General features: G+C 40.1%; 1 protein-coding gene and 1 non-coding gene across 5 annotated transcripts in view; one reads left to right on the top strand and one right to left on the bottom strand.

The window, feature by feature from the left end:
- CENPC (centromere protein C) overlaps positions 1-26,427 on the bottom strand; it is a 65,579-nt gene that overhangs the window by 31,541 nt on the left and 7,611 nt on the right. For 3 of the 4 annotated variants that reach the window (XM_059669933.1, XM_059669943.1, XM_059669960.1), the window contains 5 exons: positions 15,693-15,975; positions 12,780-12,995; positions 9,000-9,586; positions 5,289-5,480; positions 1,119-1,407 (listed from right to left, as the gene is read on the bottom strand). In XM_059669933.1, coding sequence (XP_059525916.1) covers positions 1,119-1,407; positions 5,289-5,480; positions 9,000-9,586; positions 12,780-12,995; positions 15,693-15,975 — 1,567 coding nt within the window. The remainder of the gene's footprint in view (positions 1-1,118; positions 1,408-5,288; positions 5,481-8,999; positions 9,587-12,779; positions 12,996-15,692; positions 15,976-26,427) is intronic. The other variant, XM_059669951.1, reaches the window with a different exon arrangement.
- Positions 16,678-16,786, top strand: LOC132223789 (U6 spliceosomal RNA). Its single transcript, XR_009450520.1, has one exon. It is a non-coding gene; the product is annotated as a U6 spliceosomal RNA (small nuclear RNA).

The raw sequence follows: 26,427 nt of genomic DNA, 5'->3' as shown, positions 1-26,427 counted from the left end.
ACAGTGGAAAAAAGAAGACAGAGTAGGATATGTACAATCTGAAACCATTTTTACATAGTTTTAAAACAATATGGCATGCTATTTATATATACATGTACATGTAGGAAAAAATATGAAAACATCCATGATAGTGATATCTACCAAATTCAGTGTAGTGGCTACCTCTAGCAAGGGAAAGAAGAATGGGCTCAACAAAGGCATATATGAGATTTCAATAGTCACTATAATGTTTTATTTCTTAAGTGAGATCATGGAGAATCAGGTGTTACTTTGTTTTGTATATATATGAAATATTTCAGTTAAAGAAAGAAACTGACTGAGAAAGAAGATATGAGAATGATGTGAACAAGTTAAATAGAATGTGTATGGGATTTCTTTTGGTACCATAACGACATACACTAATATATTTTAGGGCACTCTATTATTTATTTTGGTATATCCACATCATCTTGCAGTTTCTTACACATAATATGTATTATTTGTTGAGTGAATGAAAGAATGCTATATCATAAGCAAAAATGCATAAGAACAATATTTACAGGCCAAAAGTCTCTTTTAAAAATAAGGTGCCTTGAAAATTAAAACTATAAAAAACCCCAATAATACTTAATTCTCTACGTTGTTAGGACTGATGAGAATTCAATGAAAGCATCTAGCAAGTACTTGGTACATGATAAGCACTCAATATGTTAATTATTATCATCTTAGGAGAAGGAGTATTATGATGTTTTCCTAATTATGAAAATCACATTAACTTCATTTAAAAGGAAGCAAATTAAACTCTATACTTAAAAATGATTAAGATGATAAATGTTCTGTTATGTGTTTTTTTTATCACAATAAAAAAAAGCAACTCTCAGGCAACAATAATACTTACCTTATTTATCACTCATCTCCCATGTGCCAAATATTAATTCCCATTTAAATATGAGCAAATAAATTCAGAGCACTACTTTGCCTGGGGTGTCACCCAGCTATGGCAGAGCCTGGCTACCGTTTCTGTCAGGCTGCACAGCCCTTTATGCTAAACTGCTTTTCTATAAATGATCAGACAACATAGACAAACTATTAAATGCTGAACAACAAAAATAACTATCTTTAATAATAACAGACATTACCCAGAATGATCAACATCTTTCTTTTTAGCCATGTCTGCCTCATCACATTCCAAATATTCATTTGGGAAAGATCCAGAAATTTCATTAGGGTCAATAATTCTTCTCGAATCTTTTGCATTTAAAATCTTCTGTGTTTTTGAGCGGCCTGTAGTTTTCTTCCGTCCTTTGAATGGAACAGTTTTCCCCCCAATATTCTTAGATGATTGATTTGTTTTTTTAGCAGATTTTTGCCCACTGTTGTCATGTACTGGCAATTCATTTCTTACTGAAGTACTGCTATAAAAAAGACCTGAAAGAATCACAATGATAACTTAAAGTTAACATAATATTTATCCAGATGATCTGGCTCACTGAAATACTAACATCAATTATATTTACATATAAACACACACACACCAATACCATTGCCTACATTTGTTTTCAAATTAAATTCATAAACTATACTTCTCTTCCATTTCTTGATACATGCATGAAACTCTAAATTTATCACAAGCTTCCAAAACCACCCTCTCTGGCCTGCCTAATACTCTTCTAGCTACCTTATGTTCCTGGTATTCCCCAAGGTTCCAGCTTCATCTTCTCACTCTACGTACATTCTTTGAGGCACCTATGTATCTGTAACTTTAATTACTATCAACATGCTATTATCTTCTAGCATGTACCTGCCCCTTTGGTTTTGATTCCTGTCTTAATGAAAAGTAAAACTATCTAACCAGCTACCTGAAGCAGAAATCCAAGTCATCCAAGACTCCTGCCCCTATCCACAATCAATCCCTAAACCCTCTCCATTCTCCTTTTTTAATGCCTCTCAAATCTGCTTCTTTTATGCTCTCCTGCCTGTCAATAACAGGGATCCTCATCATTTCTTTTTTTTTATAAATATACTTTTATTGATTTCAGAGAGGGAGAAACATCAATGAGTTCTCCAAAGGAGTAACAGTAATATTTAACATTTTAATACTAACTATATGCAATTTAATCCTTATAACAACTTAAGGAGATAGAAGTACTGTCACTCGTAGGTTATGGAGTTAGCAACTGAGCAAAGTAATCTACTCAAAGTAGAGGAATCATAATTTGAACTCAAGATAACTCCAAAATCTAAGGAAGGCTGCAACAGAATAAATATTTCTTACTATTAATCAAAGATCCCAACAATTCAAAAATTCATAGCAATAAGACCTCATAGATGTTAGGGCCATAATTTGTACTATCTCTCACTATTGATCTAAATGTGCCACCATTGATAGTATCTGTATATGTAAATGTTACCTTGTCATTTACCAATCTTTACATAACCACTTCCTTTAAAATAAAGTTTTTTACAAAACAAAAAATGTTTCATGCTGTACAGAAAAGATTTGGCATAGGAGGCCCAAGAATCTTTATAGAAATGCCTGCTTGCAAAGAAAGCCCTTGGCTAACATGTCAGAACTTGAATTTCAAAAGGGTTCCCATCATTTCCTAACTGATAAGTGTGGTTTAGTATGCCTAAAATGCTTGTGCAAAACATACAACTTGTGCGAAATATTTGTTTTCCTTCAGGGAGCTTGGAATTTTAATACTTGCTAGCAGAGGATACCTAGGTGACCACCCCCAGAAAACCCTGTGCACTCAACTCTAATTCCCTTCCCAATTTCTAGTGAACATTTCACACATCTATCATCACTCATTGCTGGAGGAATTAAGTGCCTCCTGACTAGGAGAAGACTCTTGGAAAGTCTAACTGGATTTCCTTCAGACTTTGCCCATGCACTTTTTCTCTGCTGATTTTGCTTTGCATCCTTTCCCTATAAAGAAACATCAAAATTCCATTATTTCCTCTCTCATTTCACTTCTACCTAATAACCTTGCTTACCATTTCACTGAGAAAACAAACATGATCAGAAGCGTACATCTTCCCACCATCAATGCTACCAACCTACTTCCATCTCTCCCCAGTACTCTACTTTTCCTCTTTTACATGACACACTGTCCTGGCTCCTGTCTAGAAATAATCCTTGTACTGTGCACTAGATAACATCTGCACCTTGCTTACTCAAGGACTGTGATCCTGTATTTATCCCCTACCTTCCTACAAGGTTATCTTATCTTTTAAAGTACATTTTTATTGATTTTAGAGAGGGTAAGGAAGAGAGAGACAGAAACATCAATTATGAGGGAGAATCATTGATCAGCTGCCTCCTGCAGGCCCCCTACTGGAGATGGAGCCCACAACCCGCACATGTGCCCTAACAGGGAATCAAACCATGACCTTCCGATTTATAGGGGGATGCTCAACCACTGATCCACATTGGGCAGGCCCTACAAGGTCATCTTAAATAAGTAGATAAGCTAATGTAATATCTTAAATATTAAAAAAAAAAAAGAATCTTTCCTTAACTCCACATTTGTTATGACCCCTTATCTTTCCTTCCTCACCTCCTATTCTCTCTTGGACTCCACTCCAACCAGGCTTTTGATCTCATCATTCCACAAAAACTATTTTTATATAGGTGACCAACAACATCCATGTTGTCAAAACCATACTGTTGATTCTTAGCTCTCATCTAATGCAAACTACCAGCAGTATTTAAAACAGTCATCACTCATTCCTTAAAATGACTTCTGTTACCCTAAGTTCTCATTTTCCTTTAATCTCACTAATTGTTCCTTTTCAGTATCATCTGACAGATCTTCCTATCCCTTCCTGACTCCTAATACTGAAGGACTCAATCCTTGGCTTTCTTTCTTCACTAGGTACAATACATTACTAAGTGATTTCAAGCAGTTTCAAAGTTTTAAGTATCACCTATATATTGATAACTTCCTAATTATATAATGTCTTCCCAGATCTTCCACCTAACTTAAAACTCATTTATCAGGCTATCTTCTCAATATATCTGCTTTGATTTCAAATTAATATAACATAACCTGAAATCCTGATATCCTTCCCAAATCTGCTTCTTCACACCTTTCCTCATCTCAGTTCATAACAGAGCCCTATTCTTCTACTTGTTCAGGAAAAAAACAAAAAACAAAAACCGAAGTCATCCTAGACTCTTTCTAACTCTAATCCTTCAGTAGTTCCTGTGAGTTACCTTCTAAAATATGAATTCAGCCTGGCCGGCATGGCTCAGTGGCTGAGCGTCCATTTATGAACCAGGAAGTCACTATTCAATGCCCAGTCAGGGCACATACCCAGGTTGTGGGCTCGATCCCCAGTGTGGAGCATGCAGGAGGCAGCCGATCAATGATTCTCTCTCATCATTGATCTTTCTCTCTCTTTCTTTCTTCCTCCTCCCTCCCTCCCTCCCTCCCTCCCTCCCTCCCTCTCCATTTCTATCTAAAATCAATAAAAATATATTAAAAAAATAAATAAATGAATTCAACTTTTTCATTTCTTCCCTCCAACAATTGAGGGTCCATGCTTCCATTTTTGACCCAGCCCTAGTTTGCTCTGTACATAGCAATAAGAATAATCATGTTAAAAGATAAGTCAATCAAGTCACTTTACCATTTAAATCCTCTAGTAGCATCCTAATACACTTCATCTAAACTTTATCATTGCCTGTCTCTCTGAATTCATCTCCCCTGGCTTACTCTTCTTTAGCCATACTGGCCTTCTTGACCTTCCTCAAACATGCCAAGCATCTCCAGTAGCACCTATACAGATGCTATTCCTTTGGTGTAGAATGCTTCACAAAGTTATTTATATGGCTCCCTCCTTCACTTTTTTCACATATGTGCTCTGAAAGATCATGATGGATTCTCATCATGACCTTCTATAAAACAGTATCATGCTCTATTCTCTTATCCACCCCCACCCTGCCATCTATTTCCCATCTCTACCCTTTATCTTCTTTATTTTTTTTATTATCTCCTAACTTCATGAATTACGTATCTATATTGTTGGTCTTCTTCCACTAGAATGTAAGTCCCCAGAAAGCTAGAATATTTTGCTTTTGTTTTGTTTTTCCATAGACGTATCCCTACATCTAGAATATTGTACATGATAGAGCCTCAGTGAATATTTTTATAATTAGCTGATGTAATATTTCTATTGATGACCCAATTTCTTTGTCAATAGATTTTCTCTGGAGAACGAAAGTATATATAAATCAACATAAAGCCTCTTAAAGAATGATTTTGGGGGCGCTCCTAATAAACAACTTAAATAAAAATACTTACTTTGGTCTGATTTTACCATCCACCAATTAGATGGACGCCTGGAAATTCTTTGACTTTTTGTGACAGTCAAAGTCACTTCTTCAAGTACAAGACTGTTCTTCCTGGATCCATTTGAAAAATTTTCCTTTTCACATTCCCTATTTTTCCCCTGATTTGCTGTATGAGGAACACTGGTGCTACTTTTCTTACTTCCTAAATTAAAGAAAACCATATAAACAATTCATAACCTACACTTTGGTGGTTTCAGAAAGCGACAACAGATTTTTAAAAAAACCTCTCAATTACACACATTTCTTAAATGTACCTGTGGGCTTTTCTTCATTTCTATATTTTTAAAGTTACATGTTCTCAATAAGATCTCTAACTTTCAGTCAGTTTAATGCAAACTTTTTACATTGCTTGATAACTAACACATACTCCTGAACCAAAAAAAAGTAAGTATATTCTGAAAAGGAAAAGGAAAAGATATGGTTCCTTCCAACTACTTACCAATGTACCAAGTAAAAAAAAGATGACTACTACTTTCTGTTTTGAAATAATTCATGATTTCTGTCAATCTAGTTTTTTGGAAGAAGAGGTTTAAAGTGAATTTTCAATAAAGAGATCTTTCATATAAGTAATATAATCCTAAATCTGAAGAATAAATTAGCATACCTAATTGCAGACTGTTATTTACTTTTGTGAAGCTTATTATTGTTCAGCCTCCTGTGTTGCTTTTAATAATATGTTGTTACATTATATCCAATGTATATAATTCTAACCCATCTTTACCTTCTATAGAACAGTACTGTTATATTCCCACTAGGTTTTTTGTAAGGTTTTTTGTTTGTTTGTTTAAAAGTGTGTTTCCACAGCTAAATAGTATATCTGTATGCTCCTAAAATAAGAACTGATTATTGCTATGTAGAATATGACAACATAGGCAAGGTTATGAAAAAGCCTACCTCTCTCTGTAAAGATTTCACATGACACATTAAATAAGCAAGTGGAACAGAGAAAAAAAAAAAAAAGAGATCTTTCACATACAAAAGAAAGATTGTGAACAGAATTTAAAAAGAGAAAAAAGGATGAAAAGAAACAATGAATATGGCACACTAACTAGATAATTGACAAGATCTGGCATCAATAGTAATTTCATTTTATTACTAAGGCAAATAAGTAAGAAAATAATCTAACAGAAGGGATAGATAAATTCTAGCTTTATTTTTGTTACTGACAAACAGGAAGAAAGGGAAATTTAATATAAATATTGCAGCTGAGATGGGCAAACCACTAAAATGGGTTTAAAAATGGAAAATTTCATTTTTTCAGAAATATGTTTCAAACATTAGATGTTAATAAACAAAATGAACATTTTTCTTGCATAAATAATGAAGAAAACAGCATATTTATTAAGCATCTGAGACAAAGATTACTATGGAGCCCAAAGAAGGAATTAAAATCCTATCAAATAAGAAAAATACATAAGAGTAAGTAAAATACATAAAGGTATTTTCACAGTTATTAAACTATCTATCTATACCAGGGGTGGGCAAACTTTTTGACTCGAGGGCCACAATGGGTTCTTAAACTGGACTGGAGGGCCGGAACAAAAGCATGGATGGAGTGTTTGTGTGAACTAATATAAATTCAAAGTAAACATCATTACATAAAAGGGTACGGTCTTTTCCTTTTTTAGTTTTATTCATTTCAAACGGGCTGAATCCGGCCCGTGGGCCGTAGTTTGCCCATGGCTGACCTACACTAATAATAGGGTAATATGCTAATTAGACTAGTCGTCCTTCCGGACAAAGCCACAGTGGCGGGGATGAGGCAGACGTGGTTAGGGGCGATCAAGCTGGCAGGGGAGAGCAGTTAGGGTGATCAGGTGGGCAGGGGAGAGCAGTTACGGGGATCAGGCCAGCAAGGGAGAGCAATTAGGGGCGATCAGGCAGGCAGGGAAGAGCAGTTAGAGGCGAGCAGGCAAGCAGGCAGAGTGGTTAGGGGTGAGCAGGCAGGCTGGCAGGTGAGCAGTTAGGAGCCAGCGGTCCTAGATTGTGACAGGGATGTCCGAGGGGTCCCAGATTGGAGAGGATGCAGGGCAGACTGAGAGAGAGCAGTTAGCGGGCCTCTAGTCCTATCTAATAACAGACAAACATGGTAATTAACCATACCTCTGTTACGCTTCCCATTGGCTAATCAGCAAGATATGCAAATTAACTGCCAACAAAGATGGCGTCGGCAGCCACGCAGCTGAAGCAAACATGAGGCTTGCTTGCTCCAGTGATAGAGGAAGCCAAGGTTCCCCGCCTGCCGTGGCCCAATCTGAGCTCCGGAAGCAACAATGTTACAATTATAGAAGCTAAACAAACCCCAGATACCTGCTTTCAGCCAGCCACGGCCTCAGAGCTGGAGCCGGGCCTCAGAGCTAGAGCCAGCTCTCAGCTCCAGTGACAGCTATAGAAGGTAAATCAATCCCAGAATAAAAAAAAAAAGAAAAGAAAGAGGCTGGGAGCTTCAGTCGCCCACCAGCCTGAAAACGGCCCTCAGCCCCTCACCCAGACTGGCCAGGCACCCCAGTGGGGACCCCCACCCTGATCCAGGACACCCTTCAGGGCAAACCAGCCAGGCCCACTCATGCACCAGGTCTCTATCCTATGTAGTAAAAGGGTAATATGCCTCCCAGCACCGGGATCAGCGGAGCCGAGAGGCCTCCCGGCACCGGGATCAGCGTGACAGGGGGCAGCGCCCAAACCCCCTGATCGCCCTGCGGCTCTGTGTGTGACAAGGGGTGGGGCCACAACCTCCCTATCCGCCCTGCTCTGTTCGTGACAGGGGAAGGCGCCCCAACCTCCTGATCAGCCCTGCTCTGTGCCTGATGCAGGGGAGCTCCCCAACCTCTGATTGCCCTGCGGCTCTGTGTGTGACAGGGTGTGGCGCCCCAACCACCCCTGCCCCCACGGGCCCTGCTCTGTGTGTGACAGGGTAGAGCCATAACCTCCCCATCGGCCCTGCCCTGAGTGTGACAGTGGCAGCGCCCCAACCCCCTGATCGGCCCTGCTCTGTGGGTGATAGAAGGTGGCGCCCCAACCCCCTGATCCGCCCTGCTCTGTGTGTGACAGGGGGCGGTGCCCCAACTTCCCTATCGGCCCTACTCTCTGAGTGACAGGGGGGAGCTACTCAAACCCCTGATCGGCCCTGCTCTGTGCATGTCAGCGGGGAGCTCCCCAACCCCCTTGATGGGCCCTGCTCTGTGCGTGACAGGGTAAGGAGCCCCAACCCCCCTGATGGGTCCTGCTCTGTGTGTTACAGGGGGCAGCGCCCCAACCCCCGGATTGGACCTGCTCTGTGGGTGACAGGGGGTGGCGCCGCAACCTCCCCATCGACCCTGCCTTGAGTGTGACAGGGGACGGTGCCCCAACCCCCCAATCGGCCCTACCCTGAGCGTGACTGAGGGTGGCATCGCAACCTCCCGATCCACCCTGCTCTGTGCATGACAGGGGGCGGTGCCCCAACTCCCCAATCGGCCCTGCTCTGAGCCCGACCAGTGGCTGCACCTAGGGATTGGGCCTGCCCTCTGCCACCCGGGAGCGGGCCTAAGCGAGCAGGGCGTTATCTCCCGAGGGGTCCCAGACTGCGAGAGGGCACAGGCCGGGCTGAGGGACCCCCCCTTCCCTCCGAGTGCACAAATTTTTGTGCACCGGGCCTCTAGTATTTAATATAAACACTTACCCACAGGTGGCACCCGTTTTTTGGAAATATGAACATTTCTCTTCTCTTTACATGCTTTCATACTTCTGTCTGAATTTCTTTGTGACTTGTCTCGGGCAATAGATGACATATTTATATTTTTATCTTTACCTTGTTCCATATCTTTATTGACTTTAAGTTTATTTTTCTGTTTTTGTGTTGTAGTCCTTTTGTTTCCAGATGATTTTTCTGCATTTTTAGAATACATTTCAGTTTTTGTAGATCTATTTTCCATTTCATCTGTCAAAGCACAATTCCTACCCAGTTTTCTTTGATCAGAAGGCTGAGATTTCTCTAGTGGGTGAGCTTTGCCAGAATGTTTGTCATTTGTCAAAGTTGTAGGTGTTAAACTGTGATGTTTTTCTCTTGACTTCTTACTTTGAAGGCGTGCAGTGCTCTCAGTAGGGGATACTGTGCTTTGTTTCCCAGGCACAGCCTTTCTTGGTATAGTAATCCAAGACTGACTGGCAAAACTATCTGATTCATCAATTATAAATTCATCCTCTAAATTCATATGAGTTGCAGGAGATGACTGAGGTGGAGCAGTTGCTATATGCCTAAACACAGGACTAAGAAAAGATATTACAATAAATAATAGCTCAAAAAAAATAAAGGACCTTTCCTTTTATATTTCTATAATATGATCACAATCATTCATAACATTAATGGGATCACAGAAATTAGAGCTGGAAGAGAGCTTATTCATCAAGTAATTTGATGTCCCTCCTACCCATTTTATATTTATTTAAAAGTTGAAATCCAGGGACGTGTAAATATAGCCCAGGTACATTGACTGACAGCTCAAAAATGCATCCCATTATTACATATAATGTTATATTAAATTATATGTTTGTGTAGATGTCTCTTTAGATTTCTTCTCATCTAAATTGGGTTTCCAGAACTAATTCCAATACGGTGTGGGGGTTTGGCCCACACCAACAAACAATTCCCGGACACCAGTAGCATATCTGAGAATTCAACTCAATTATGACACTATCCACCTAGAGAAAGTGTCAGATGCCAAGGTTATAGGTTCAAGCGTACAAGAGGGCCTGCCCCGATGCACACACACTTCAGATGCTGCCACAACCCCATACTACCTGTGTTTCAATCCCATACTACCTGTGTTTCAATCCCATACTACCTGTGTTTCAATGAGGTACAGACTGGAGGTTCTCAACAATCCCCTCCAGGTCAGAATGCCAATTGGAAGTCCAGATTGTTGCCTGCACTGCTGACCAACTGGCTATAAATGAGAGGTTGCTACAACCCCCTCCTTGGATTTATTTGATAAAACAGCTCACAGAACTCAGAAAAAAATGCTACTAGATCACTGGTTTATTATAAAAGGACATAACTGAGGAAGAGCAAGATGGAGGAGGGGCAAGGTATGTGGGAAGGCACTCCAGGCTTGTCCCATCTCTAAGTGTTCATGAACCAGGATGCTCTTGGACCCCATCCTCTTGGCTTTTCATGGAGGTTTCCTTACATAGTTAAAATTTAGTAAATCACTGGTCACAGGTGATTGGCTCAACCTCCAGCTTCTCTCCCGTCCCTGAAGGTCTGGGGTAGGGCTAAAACTTTCAACATTAATCACAAGGTCATTTACACTAGCAACTAGCTCCCATTCTCACCAAAACTTTCCAAAATTCATCTCATTAACATAACAAAAGACTTTAAAAAAAAAAAAAAAACTTTCAACACAGGAATTTCTAAGAGTTCTGGAGTTGTAAACCAGGAATTGTGACCAAGGACCAAATATATATGAGAAAAATATTTTAGTCATCTGATGACCAAATATTCATTTCTTATAAATTACAATATTGTAATATCCAAAACAAGATTATTCTGAGACACCTTCAAGTCTAATATCTAAGAAAATACTACTAAATTATATTACACAAAAATTCATTCCAAGTATGAATAATTCACCCACATATTCACGCATGTTTCAATAGTGTAATCATGGTAAATAAATAAATGGTGTATATCTAGAAAAGTAAGTGCATTGGGATTAAGCATCACCTTTCAATTAGTTGGGAAAGCTTCCCAAAGAAGGAAGAAATTATTCAAAGGATAGTATCCCTCCAAATTTCATAAATTAAAACCTAATCCCTGCTCTAGCCAGTTTAGCTAAGTGGATAGAGCATGGGCCTGAGGACTGAAGGGTCCTGGGTTCAATTCTGGTCAAAGGCACATGGCCAGGTTGCAGGCTTGATCCCCATGCAGGAGGCAGCCGATCAATGATTCTCTCTCATCACTGATGTTTCTATCTCTCCCTTCCTCTCCCTTTCTCTCTTAAATAAATAAAACTATATTTAAAAAAAGAAAAGATAAAAAAAAAGCACTAGGAATAGTGAATAGTTAACATCTAACTACAGCAATTAAACATAAAATTAAGTTTACTCATTAGTTCATTTAAAAGAACATTAACAAATACTTAATTATTTTTTGGACATAGATATAATTAGCCCTTAAGTGTAACATATTTGTACTAGATGGTGGGGTTAACATCCATAAATAAGGTAAAAGATTCCAGAGAGAGAGATCTCTACTATAAAACAGAGACTAGTCCTGGCTGGTTTGGCTCAGTGGATAGAGCATCGGCCTGCGAACCGAAAGGTCCCAGGTTCGATTCCAGTCAAAGGCACATGCCCGGGTTGTGTGCTTGATCCCCAGAGGGGAACTTGCAGGAGGCAGCCAACATGATTCTCTCTCATCATGGATCTTTCTATCTCTCTCTCCCTCTTCATTCCTCTCTGAAATCAATAAAAATATAAAAATATTTAAAAAAATAAATAAATAAAACAGAGACTAAAGAATTTTAGACTAATAAATTTTATTCATTCATCTAGTATGTTTTTATAAAACCTTCCTAATATATTCATTAACATTCTGATATATGTCACAGGAAATACAAAAGAAACTCTAGACTCCTGAAAAGAAGGACTTACGTCTTAATCTATCACAAAATAAATTTAAAAAAATAAAATAGTTAAACTATAATGCAAGGCATGAAACTATTTAAAAAAAAAATACTGGAGTTGGGACTTGTAAAAAAACTAGAAACCTAGCATGAACTTTAATTTTACAAAAATAATAAAAAGATAGGCATATAACGAGGAAAAAAAGTGTGCCAAAGCAGGGACAACTAAAAATATGTATGACAAGTTGGTAGAAAGACAAACTAGGGAGAGTGAAGGCCTAGCTGACAAATCTGAAGTTTATTCTATAGACCAGTGGTTCTCACCCTCACAGCCACTATATCTAGTTAACTCTAATGTGCAGCCACAGGTAAGAATTACTGTTTTGAAACTGTAGAACCACTGAAGGTTTTTCAGTAGTCAGAACAGGTTAAAATTTATTTTACAACTATTCTTTTATTAACACAAATAGAACAGAAAAAAGATTTAAAACCCTTAAAAATGAAATACACAGGCATCCTGACATAATTATATTTCTAAATATTGACTTCATTCTTTGATAGCATACAAACTAGAAAGTGTTGATGAACAGAAGCAATGAAAGCTGAATAAATTTATTTTCCGTTACATCAAATTTAGTGTCTATTAAATAGTGGTTTTAGGGTGATTTACTGGTAAGAAATTACACTCTCCTTACAGATTAAGCATCACTTCAATTAACATCAATGTCAAATAAAATTCACTTCTGGTTAAAAATAACATTCAGAATCCTTAGATATTGTTCTTCATGGAATGTGAAAGAAAAAATGTCTCAAAGGACAGTTTCTCAATAACTCACCTGGATTCACTTTTTCTTTTTAAAGTTTCTAAAAACAAGGAAGAAAAACTCTTTTTGGCTTGTGGTTGAATTTCATGTTCTGAACCCTGCATTATTTTCTGAGGTGTTTCTGGAGGGTTTCTCTCTTGTGGTCTTTCTGATACTTCATCATCTATATCTGATACTTTATTCTCTGTTTCTACTTTCTTCAAAATATCTTTATCTTCAAAGTCTAACCTAAAAAGTTAAAAAGAAGGCAAGCTGAATGCTCCATTTGTTGAGTTATGAGTTTTCTTGAACTCCCGCACAGTGACAACACAGACCACTTACAAAAATTTCCACTGAGCCTTTATTTAAAATTTATAAATGCTAATTTGCAACCCCTTACACTAAAAATGCAAGGCAAATCACTCAGAAAAATTAAGTTATGTATTTGCAAATAGAAAAAAATTAAAAAGGTAAATAATACACCAATGAAATATATAGCTTATAGCACTAGTTCTCAAATATTTAATACAAATTTGAATCACTTGGAGAATCTTATTCAAATGCAGATTCTCATTCAGTAGGTTCCAGGACAGAGTCTGAGATTCTGTGTAGTAGATTCTCAAATAACATCATTTTATTCAGCATCATTTCACTATAACATTAATGAGATGCCATAGGAACTTAACTTCTGTTTATATCAATTAGCCTACAGTAAAATTGGTTTTGTTGTACTTCATTTCACTTAAAGTCACAGAACCTATCAATGACATTTAGCAATGACTACTGTATTACTAGCAAGCTTCCAGATAATGCCATTGCTCTGATCCTTAGCCACAGACCACACTTTAAATAGCAAAATCTTAGAATGTATATAAGACCCTAGACAGAAATTACTTATTGCACAGATAGGAGCAAAAGACCTCGAATGATCTACTTTGCTTCTTAAAGGCCAGAGGAAAAGTCCCCCAAAATAGACATGAGTTTACCATAACTCATCCTTAATAATCCTTGTCCTTTGCTACGCTAGAAATGATCTGATATATGCCTAACCTTGTAAATACAAATAACATAGAGAAATACAAATTGCTTCTCTTAGGAAGTTAGAAATAACTTTTTATCAGGGAAAAAAAGCATTTACCCACAGACAATAGAAAAGTTATCCCCAGCTTCTCTGCTTCTCTTAAGTATACTTTAAGACCTTCCTTATCCTATCTAATAAAAGAGAAACATGGTAATTAGCGTACAAGATGGCGGCCGGCAGCCAGGTAGCTTGAAACTAACATGAGGCTTGCTTGCTTCAGTGACAGAGGAAGCCAACGTTCCCCGCCAGCCTTACCCACCTCTGAGCTTGCAATTTAAGAAACATTGTAACAAATATAGAAGCTAAACAAAACCCCAGGAACCTGCTTTCAGCCGGTCAGGATCTCAGAGCTGGAGTTATGCATTGTTTCAATTATAGAACACAAACAAACCAGATACCTGCTTTCAGCAGCAGAGGCCTCAGAGCTGGAGCCAGAGCTAAATCTGGCCCAGAATAAAAAGAAAAAAAGGAGCAGTTGGGAGCTTCAGTCAGCCTGAAAACAGCCCTCAGCCCCTCACCCAGACTGGCCAGGCACCCCAGTGGGGACCCCCACCCTGAAGGGTGTGTGACCAGCTGCAAAAAGCCATCATCCCCTCACCCAAGCTGGCCAGGCACCCCAGTGGGGACGCCCACCCTGATCCAGGACACCCTTCAGGGCAAACCAGCCACCCCCACCCATGCACCAGGCCTCTATCCTATATAGTAAAAGGGTAATATGCCTCCCAGCACCAGGATCAGCGGAGCCGAGAGGCCCCCCGGCACCGGGATCAGCGTGACAGGGGGCAGCGCCCAAACCCCCTGATCGCTCTGCAGCTCTGTGTGTGACAGGGGGCGGGGCCACAACCTCCCTATCCGCCCTGCTCTGTTCGTGACAGGGGAAGGCGCCCCAACCCCCTGATCAGCCCTGCTCTATGCCTGATAGGGGGGAGCTCCCCAACCCTCTGATCACCCTGCGGCTCTGTGTATGACAGGGTGCGGTGCCCCAACCCCCCCGCCCCCCACGGGCCCTGCTCTGTGTGTGACAGGGTAGAGCCATAACCTCCCCATCGCCCTGCCCAGAGTGTGACAGTGGCGGCGCCCCAAACCCCTGATCGGCCCTACTCTGTATGTGATAGAGGGCGGAGCCCCAACCCACTGATCCGCCCTGCCCTGAGTGTGACAGGGGGCAGTGCCCCAACTCCCCTATCGGCCCTACTCTGTGAGTGACAGGGGGGAGCTCCTCAACCCCCTGATTGACCCTGCTCTGTGCGTGACAGGGTACAGAGCCCCTACCCGCCTGATGGGCCCTGCTCTGTGCGTGACAGGGGGCAGCGCCCCATCCCCCTGATTGGCCCTGCTCTGTGCATGACAGGGTGTGGCGCCGCAACCTCCCCATCGACCCTGCCTTGAGTGTGACAGGGGACGGTGCCCCAACCCCCCAATCGGCCCTACCCTGAGCGTGACTGAGGGTGGCATTACAACCTCCCAATCTGCCCTGCTCTGTGCATGACGGGAAGGTGCCCCAACTCCCCCATCGGCCCTGCTCTGAGCCCGACCAGTGGCTGCACCTAGGGATTGGGCCTGCCCTCTGCCACCCGGGAGCAGGCCTAAGCCACCAGGTCGGTATCTCCTGAGGGGTCCCAGACTGCAAGAGGGCACAGGCCGGGCTGAGAGACCCCCCTCCCCCCCAGTGCACAAATTTTTGTGCACCGGGCCTCTAGTTAAATATAAATGGGATATATACTGAATATGTTATATTCTTTTTATAAAATGTTAATAATACTCAATACTTACTGTAAAATATATAAAAGATTAAATTACATACTTTTTGATATAAAATGTAAAACTCCTTTAGTAGGATTAATATTTAAATTTTTAAAGTTCACCTTTTTTTGGTTTTAAGAGAAATCTCTGTACTTGAAGATAACACATTTACTGAATCTTCAAAAGTGTAGGTCTCTCTCTGTTGGCCAATAGACGAAACAGCATTTTGCGGTACCGATGTTTTTGCATCCAAAAGAACAAAAGGTGAACCAACAGATAAGTAAAATTCCTCATTGGCATCATTGTGATGATCTTTGAGTTTTTTATTTGACATTTTTCTTGAGTCAGGTGTTTTAGAACCAACATCAGTTGCCACAATTTTCTGAGGAACCTCATGGGCTTGAACTAGAAAAAAATTACATGAAGATATTTAAAAACTTTTAAGTAATATTAGAACCTTTTTTAAATTCATCAACAATTTCATTAAAAATAATTTTCAGAAGACTCACAGATCATTACGTTTCTAATCAAAGGTCTACAAGTAAAATATATAAATACATACGTTAAAAGTATTAATTTATGAAATTAATGAACTAAAATATGTATTTGGTTCACACTCTGAAGTTTGAAATGATGGAAATCCTAAAATAGAAAATTCGTAATTTTACTGATAGTCAATTTATTCAAGATCTGAATAAATCTATACATGGCTGAAACAATAAAGTAATCTTAGAGAAATTCAATCTTTAGGTTAAGAGTCAATAAATTAGGGCAGTTAGATGAGCATATCTTTGTGTATATAATACACATATATAGAATAACAGATACAGATATATACACAATCCTATCTAATAATAGACAAACGTGGTAATTGACCGTACCCTCACTATGCCTCCCATTGGCTAATCAGCACGATATGCAAATTAACCACCAACAAAGATGGAGGCTAAGTTGCATACTGCAGGCAGGGTGGGACAGCGCGAGCCACCAGTGCACTGCCATCCAGGGCAGGCCAGCCCCAGAAGCCGCCTGATATGGTAGTAACTCTGTCAGTAAGCACTCTGAAAGTCAGTGGCATAAATGCACCAATTAAAAAACAGATTATGAGTGCTCGCTTTGGCAGCACATATACTAAAAAATTGGAACAATATAGAGAAGATTAGCATGGCCCCTGCGCAAGGATGACATGCAAATTCGTGAAGTGTTCCATATATTGAAAAAAAAAAAGAAAGAAAGAAAAGACAGATTATGAGGGTGAATAAAAAAAAAACCCACTTTAAATATAAAGACACATATAGATCAAAAGTAAATGAATTAAGCTGCAGCCTGTTTTGCTCAGTGGATAGAGCATTAGCCCATGGACTGAAGGGTCCCAGGTTCGATACCAGTCAAGGACATGTACCTCAGTTGCTGGCTTGATCCCCAGTCCCTATCAAATCATGTGTAGGAGGCAACCAATCAATGTGTCTCTCCCTTTCCCTTCACTCTCTCTAAAATGCAATGGAAAAACATCCTTGGGTAAAGATTAACAAAGTAAATGGATTAAGTAGCATTAAAGAGATTATAAGAAAAATATATTCCAAATTTTGTTAGTTGCATAATGGTTATGTTTACATTATTAACACCTAAGAAATTGGGTGAAGGGTACATATAATATGCTGTAGTATTTTATAGTGTTTTTACATGTATGAGATTATTTCAAATTAAAATATTAAAAATTTAAAAATTAATAAAATATTAATTGAAATGTGTATGCATTACATGAAAAATCTAATTGCTTCTAGCATAATTAAATTACGCTACAATTTACAAGGGTTCAATTTAAAAATATCTTCATTCTAAATGATATAATAGAAAATATATAATAGTGCAGTTTTAAGCACTTACCTAAAAATAAAAATTTAAAGAAGTGAATTTAAAGAAGGGATTAGCGAAAGAAAATATATGCACAACCCATGGACACAGACTACAGTATGGTGATGGCCAGAGAGAAGTGGGGGACAAGAGCTGGGTAGAGGGGGCAAAAGGGGGTAAATAGGGACATCCTACATAATAATAATAAAAGGCTAATATGCACATTGACTGAACGGCAGAATGACCGGTTGCTATGATGCGCACTGGCCACCAGGGGCAGACGCTCATTGCAGGTGCTGCCCCCTGGTGGTCAGTGCACTTCCATATGGGGAGTGCCACTCAGCCAGAAGCTGGCTCATGGCTGGCCAGCGCAGTGGTGGTGGCAGGAGCCTCTCCCACTTCCGTGGCAGCACTAAGAATGTCCAACTATCAGTTTAGACCCAATCCCTTGGGTGCCTAAGCCTTTAGTCGGACCTCCCCCGAGGGCTCCCTGGCTGCCAGAAGGATGTATGACTGCAAGCTTAGGCCTGATCCCCCGGGGAGTGGGCCTAAGTCAACAGGTGGACATCCCCCAAGGGGTCCTGGACTGTGAATGGGCACAGGCCAAGCTGAGGGAATCCCCCGAGTGCACAAATTTTTGTGCACCGGGCCTCTAGTATACAGATATAACAGGTACATGTGTATATAGAGAATATTTACATATGTCTTTATATATACATGTCTCTATCTTTATATACCTTAACCTTTAAATATCAATGAAAAAGTAGAATGGCTAGGTAGTGTTCATACTAATTCATACTCTTAAGAAGCAGATTAAAAATTAAAAATACAAGCAAAAATGACTTTTGATTTTACAACAAGATGGCATCAATTCACTTTTTCCTGCTTTTCACTCTAAATACAACTAAATTCCCTGGTAATTATCCATCCAACAACAATAACAGAACTCTGAAAGCTAGAAGGAAGAATGTAATTTGCTGTTGTTCCTCAAGCCTTAAGGAACAACAGACAATGTGGTTAATCCCCTGGGTTTTGTTTATATTTCATTCCCAAATTGGGCTCTAGAGATGCCTACAACCCAGAACGGCCCTTAGGTAAGAGAAGATGGAGTAGAGAACCCCCATTCTCTGACCAAAAGACTTAGAGAAGGAAAACACTCAGAGACATAATGGGAAACTCAAATTCCCACTCCACAAACCAGGCCTTGCAGTGTCAGGCCCTCCCCGTAAGTACTATGGGGCAGGAGCAGCAGAGGAGCAAAGCCCTGGGCCAAACCGGTCTGTGGACCAATCCAGTCCCTGTTTTAACGATCAGCCACTGCTACACAGACCTCTGGTAGAATTGATCCACTGGTAGTATTGACACCCCAGGTCATCCCAGACCCTACTCCCAATGAGGGCACCAATAAAAAGCCATTCCCTGCAGTTTCTGACCCCAACTTCCTTGGGTAAGGACATCAGGATGCTTACGAAAGCACCTTCCCTCCACCCACACAGCACCAGAAAGAACTGAGCTGGAATCCCAACATTACCAGAAAATTAAACAGGCCACTGCTAGGACTCTAAACACTTAACTGTCACTGGAAATAAAATCCACAAAAGTAGGCAAGAACCTACACAGTAAAGCAAAATTGGGCAACTATGTGCTACAACAAAAGATTTAAATACAATCAAGCGTCTCCTTAATATAATAACCAAAATGTCAAGGATACATTCGAAATGATTCATCATACCAAAACCCAGAAGAAACACAACCTAAATAAGAAAATAGACTCGGTAGACACAAATGGACAAAAAGGAATCAGATGTTGTAATTATTTAACAAGAATTTTAAAGTAGTCATCATAAAAAATGTTTTAACCATCAATTATCAATTCTCTTGAAACAAATGAAAACACAGAAACTCCGAAACATATAGAAGTTACGAAAGAGAGACAGTTTTTTGAATTCTCACCATTCTTATAGGTGTGCAGTGGTATCTAATTGTTGTTTTAATTTAAAAGACCCTAATAACAAAAATGATGAACACATCAAAATCACAGTGAGGTACTACTTTATACCCATTAAAGTGGTTATTATCAAAAGGAGAACAATGAAAAAATAAAATAACAAGTGTTAGTAAGGATGTAGAGAAAGTGGAATCCTTGTGCACTGCTGGTGGGAATGCAGGCAACAGCATACAACATAGTAAGGACAATCTCTTCAATAAAAGGTGCTGGAAAAATTGGACAGATATATGAAAAAAATGAAACTAGACCACCAATTTACACCATACACAAAAATAAACTCAAAATGGGTAAAAGACTTGCCCTAACCCAGTGGTCGGCAAACCACAGCTCGCGAGCCACATGCGGCCCTTTGGCCCCTTTAGTGTGGCTCTTCCACAAAATACCACATGCGGACACGCACGTACAGTGGGATTGAAACTTCGTGGCCCATGTGCAGAAGTCAGTTTTCGGCCTGGGCGAGTCTATTCTGAAGAAGTGGCGTTAGAGGAAGGGGGGGGTGTCGGTCGGGCGACGCGAGAGACGCAGCGCAGGCGGGCCGCCGGATTCATGCACGAGTTGAGTGAGCCAGTCAGTCAACAGTCTCATTGTGCAGTGGTTAGTGCTAGTCGTGTCCACAAATCACGTGTGGGGGACAAAAGTACCTACTCGAAGCATAAAGTTACCTGTATTTTTCCAACCAGCTGCAAATCCTACAGGTATTTTTGTCATCAATTTAAGAATTGTAATTCTTTTGTGTTGGTGGCTTTATTATTATAAAATGAAGCATTTTTTTAGGTGCCCTGTTTGAGATGGCTACAAAGAAGAAGCAAAGAAAAATGGAAGACGAAAACCGTGAATTTAAAGTTGAATGTACCTATCTATACAGTTTAAGTTTAAAAAATTTGGCTCTCAAAAAAAATTTCAATCGGTGTACTGTTGATATTTGGCTCTGTTGACTAATGAGTTTGCCGACCACTGCCCTAACCGGTTTGGCTTAGTGGATAGAGCGTCGGCCTGCAGAGTCAAGTGTCCCAGGCTCGATTCCAGTCAAGGGCATGTACCTTGGTTGCAGGCACATCCCCAATGGGGGGTGTGCAGGAGGCAGCTGATCAATGTTTCTCTCTCATCGATGTTTCTAACCCTCTATCCCTCTCCCTTCCTCTCTGTAAAAAAATCAATAAATATATTTTTTTTAAAAAGACTTAAATGTAAGTAGTGAAATCTTAAAAATCCTAGAAGAAACCATAGGTAGCAAAGCCTCAGACATCGCTCACACCAATTATGTTTGCCAGTAAATCTTCCAGGGCAAGGGAAACAAAGGGAAAAAATAAACAAATAGGACTACATCAAAATAAAAAGTTTCTGGTCTGGCCCATGTGGCTCACTGGTTGAGCATCAATCTATGAACCAGGAGGTCACGGTTCGATCCCTGGTCAGGGCATATGCCCAGGTTGCGGGCTCAATTCACAGTGGGGGGCATACAGGAAACAACCAATCTACGATTCTCTCATCATTGATGTTTCTATCTTTCTCTCCCTCTCCTTTCCTCTCTGAAATCAATAAAAATATATTTTAAAAAATAAAAAGCATCTGCACAGAATTGTAATGATCAACAAAATGAAAAGGGATCCCACTATATGGGAGAACATTACTTACCAATGTTACATCTGATAAGGGGTTAATTTCCAAAATATATAAAGAACTCATACAACTTAACAAAAAGAAGACAAACAATCCAATTAAAAAATGAACAAAGTAATAAGACAGTTCTCCAAAGAGGACATACAGATGGCCAAAAGACACACGAAAAAATGCTCAAAGTCACTAATCATCAGAGAGATGCAAATTATAAAAAACCATGAGGTATTACCTCACACCTGCCAGAACGGCTACCATCAACAAATCAACAAATGACAAGTGCTGGCAAGGATGTGGAGAAAAGGGAACCTAGTACAGTTCTCATTTTGTGCATGAAGAAAAACTTCATTAATATTACATATCATGATATTCCAACACTCTATGATTAAAAAATACAAAAAATATAACTAACAATTTTTAAGTATACATATTAATTTCATTAATTAAATGAATTACTTTTATTAATTCAAACCACTTGTCATATTTCCAAAAAAGCATTTTATTTTTTATATGAGCTGCTTAAAGAGACTTTGTATTTTTTTATTGTAAATAGACATTTGCTAAATGTGGGTGACTAGTTGGTATGAAATATAAAATATTTAAATTGTAATACAGCTGGTGGGAATGCAGACTAGTACAGCCATTATGCAAAACAGTATTGAGTTTCCTCAAAAAATGAAATATGGAACTGCCATTTGACCCAGTGATCCCACTTCTAGGAATATCCTAAGAAACCCGAAACACAAATCAGAAAGAATGTATGCATCCCTATGTTCATACTAGTGTTATTTACAATAGCTAAGATCTGGAAACAGCCCAAATGCCCATCAGTAGACGAGTGGATAAAAAAGCTGTGGTACATTTATACCATGGAATACTAGCTATATATATGTTAAAGCCTAAGCAACCGTCGCTATGACACACACTGACCACCAGGGGGAAGATGCTCAATGTAGGAGCAGCCCCCTGGTGGTCAGTGTGCTCCCACAGTTCTCCCCTACCCCTCCCACAGGCCAGCCCTGATGGGCCCAGATCAGCAGCCAGGCCGAGGGACCCCATCCATGCACAAATTCGTGCACTGGGCCTCTAGTCCTATATAACAAAAGCCTAACATGATAAGTGTCCAGTCGGCCATTCAACCAATCAAAGCATAATATGCTAATGATATGCTAAGACTGCTCACTATGACGTGCACTGACCACCAGGGGCAGACAGTAGACTGATCGACCAGTCGCTATGATGTGCACTGACCACCAGCGGGCAGACGCTCTGACTGGTAGGTTAGCTTGCTACTGGGTCGATCAGGACTGAGCAAGACGAGCCAGACACACCCAGGAGCCCTTCTAACAGTCCCTCCCCGGCTGGCCAACCTCCCGCATTCTTCCCCAGCCCTGATTGTGCATCAGTGGGGTTCCTCAGCCTGGCCTGCGCCCTCTCACAATCCGGGCTGAGGGACCCCTGCCCCGGAGTGCACAAATTTCGTGCACCAGGCCTCTAGTGCAGCAATAAAAAAGAAGGACCTCTTTGAGATAGCATGAAGGGAACTGGAGAGTATTATGCTAAGTGAAATGAGCCAGTCAAAGAAAGACAGGTATCACATGATCTTACTCGTATGTGTAATCTAACGAACAAAATAAACTGATGAACAAAATAGATCCAGAGACATAGAAGCATGGCACAGATTGACAAATCTCAGAAGGAAGTGGGGAGAGCGAGCAGGAAGAGTTTAACCAAAGAACTTACATGCATAATCCATGGACACAGACAATAGCGAGGTAAAGGCATGGCAGGTGGGGGAAAGGTGCAGGGAGGAGGTAGAAAAAGGGGGATATCTGTAATACTTTCAACAACAGAGATAAATTTAAAATGAAAACATACAACTGATCCAGTAACTTCTTTTTTGGATATATATCCAAAAGAACTGAGACATATTTATAGACCCTGTTCATAGCAGCATTATTCACAATAAACAAAAGATAGAAACCACCCAAATGAATGAACCTTGAAGACATTAGCTAAGTGAGATAAGTCAGCTGCAAAAGAACAAATATTGATTCCGCTCATATGAAGTATTTAAGGTACCATATTTTTCTGTGTATAAGATGCCCCCACTTTTCCAACCCAAAATTTAAAAAATCAATATTTTAAACATTTTGCTGATTTCCCTCTTAAGACCTTCTTTTTTGGCAGCTGAAGGAGTTGTTCTTCCTGTTTTCTCCACTGTCTGATCATACACTCAGTGGGAGGAGGTCCAAATTATCACTCAGCAGCTCTATTTCCATGCTCTTTTGCATAGCTGGTTACATTCAGTGTGAATTTTGCAGAGTAAGACAATTGCTTACTGATATTTATCTTTTTATTTTCTTAACATCTTTATGGGCTCAGAATGCTCCGGTCCCTGTTGCATCTGCGCACTCTCCACCTCCACCTCCAATTACAGCATTAGCTGACATCAGTAACAATAAGGCTCGTGATTGGAGGAAGCCAGTTTGAGAAGGTATGGGCAGCTACGCACCTGCCCGAACCCGCCTGACCCCCTCCTCAACTGTCTTCCGTGTAAAAGATGCCCCTCGATTTTTAGCCTAACGATTTTAGGGAAAAAAAGTATGTTCTACATGGAAAAATACAGTAGTCAAATTCAGAGACAGAAAGTAGAAAAATATAGTAGTCAAATTCAGAGATTGGGGGAGGTACAGAGGTTTGCTTCTATTAAGATGAAGAAGCTCTGTGGATAGATGGTGTGTGAACAATGTGAACCTATATAATGCAAATATACTGTACCCTTAAAATTGGTTAAAATGGTAAATTTTATATTTTACAATTTTAAACAAGGAATAAAGAACAAAGAACATGATCTCTGTTTAAATATAAATAAACATTGTTTAAAACAAAAATAAAGTTTTATTGTGTTGAAAGATGTCAAAATACATAAAGGGTTTTTAAGATATCAACTAAAAGGAATAAAATATATAATAGCATGTCAGTTGGGAATTAGAGTTGTTCTAGTTACTATGTCTGCATAATAAATAACTCCATAACTTGGCTGTGGAGAACAACCATTATTATGCTCATAGACACTATGGGACAGAATTTGGCAGGACACAGTAGGGATGGCTTATCTCTGTCCCATAAAGTCTGGGGCCTGGAATCATCTGAAAGCTTGCTTACTCACATGACCGACATTTGGGACTGGCTGTAGGCTGAAGGACTATTTCTGCCTATGTATTTCTCTCTGTCAGTGGGCTAGTTTGGGCTTCCTCATAGCATGGTGTGTAGAATCCAAAGGGGTAGAGGAGGAGGGGATGGTCATATCCTAAGAGAAAATTGAGAGAACCAAACAGAAGCCATATAGCCTTGTATGACCTAACCTTGGGAAGTCAAATAGTATTACATATGCCACATTCTATAATAAATTATATGATACTAGAGGCCCGGTGCACAAAATTTGTGCATGGGATGGGGGTCCCCTTAGCCCAGCCTGCACCCTCTCCAATCCAGAACACCTTGGGGGATGTCAACCGGCAATCGGACATCCTTCTCACAAACCGGGACCGCTGGCTCCTAACTGCTCACCTGCCTGTCTGCCTGATTGCCCCTAACTGCTCCCCCCCCCCCCCCGCCAGCCTGATCACCCCTAACCACCTCTGCCTGCCAGCCTGGTCACCCCCAACTTCCCCCCCCCCACCTACCTGGTCGCCCCTTACTGCCCTCCCTACCAGCCTGATCGCCCCCAACTGTCCCCCTTTGCTGGCCTGGTCACCCCCAACTGCTCCCCTGCCAGCTGGTCGCCCCATGCAGCCTGCTGTTCAGTCGTTACTGTTACTGTGACAGCATCCCCGAACAATTTGCATATTCCTCTATTATTAGTATAGATTACCTCAAATTATGAAAATTGACTGTTTACTAAAGTAGACATTTAAATGTTACACCCATTTTTAAAAACTCATCTCATTGCCTACCTTAGATTCCATTATCTGTTTTAAATCCTCCTTTGCAAATACCTTCAATTCTCTCTTTCCTCCATTTTACCTGCCTAAACCACAGTCCTGGTTAATTCATTGTATACTTGCTTCAGAGCAGTTAACTTGGCTGGAAGAAAAACACATGGTCATGCTAACTCTGAAGTGAGTTCCTTGTATTTTCACCCCCCTCAGCCTAATCTCCCTAGTCAGTTCCTCTGCCCTCTTAGGCAGCTGTTTAACATTTTCCTGACTATACATGCCTTCTCCTCAATCATAAGTCATTATCTTGCTTATCTCTCTAGAAAATAGAAGAAATAACAATCCTGCCTCCTCATGCTTTCTTACATTAAATACACTACTATGCTCTACAGTAACTGGGTAAACTGTCAAATTTCCTAAGATCAAACTTGCCACTTTTGCACTGAGTTCCATTTTACTGTTGGAATTGTCTGCTTTCCTTATGAATTTTTTTCTCTGGACTGGATCACCTCTGTTGGCTTATAAACATCGATAATATTTAAAAACAACCTCCCTAAAGGGGTGGGGAAAAAATATGCTGACCTAATATCATATATATTACTTTGCTCTGTCAGTTGAGATGGTCTTGAAGCAACAACATCCCAGGAGTGACAGCACAGATCTTGGTTCCTAGTACAATTCTCCAATAAAAGGAACCTTTGGCTCCTTTGAGAAATAATTGATTCTAGCATAGGGGCAGGAAATATATAAGACTAGAGGCACGAAATTCATGCAAGGGTAGGCCCTCACAGCCGCCCCGGCTGCCACCTCAGCCCTCGCAGCCACCCCGGCTTCATCCAGATCGTCTGGACCAGGGGTCCTCAAACTTTTTAAATGGGGCCAGTTCACTATCCCTCAGACCATTGGAGGGCCGGACTATAGCTTAAAAAAAAAACTATGAATAAATTCCTATGCACACTGCACATATCTTATTTTGAAGTAAAAACACAAAACGGGAACAAATACAATATTTGTATTTGCATGTGGCCCGCGGGCCGTAGTTTGAGGACCCCTGGTCTGGACAGTCGTTCTGCTATTCGGTTTAATTAGCATATTAGCTCTTTATTATATAGGATGAGCTTGGAGAATATCGTAGTTCTAGAAGGTAAGAAAGTACACAAAAACAAAAATGAGGCATATCAAAGAGGCATAGAAGCCAGGGAAATAACTTCTAATAGCAAATGCTGGAACAAGTTCAGACACAAAATTAATAAAATAGCATTAGATTACAAGCCAAAGTATAAAATAAGGTCCTACCTCAAAAACTAGAAAAAGAGCAAAATAAAAAGAGAAGGAAAAAAATAAGAGCAGAAATCAATGAAACTGGAAACATGAAAAGAATATGAAAAATTACCAAAAGAAGCTAATTCTTTGAAAAAGTGAATAAAGATGATAGAC

This window comes from Myotis daubentonii, chromosome 1 (assembly GCF_963259705.1).
Source record: "Myotis daubentonii chromosome 1, mMyoDau2.1, whole genome shotgun sequence".
Classification (NCBI taxonomy): domain Eukaryota; kingdom Metazoa; phylum Chordata; class Mammalia; order Chiroptera; family Vespertilionidae; genus Myotis; species Myotis daubentonii.
This window is presented reverse-complemented; position numbering and strand designations above follow the sequence as displayed.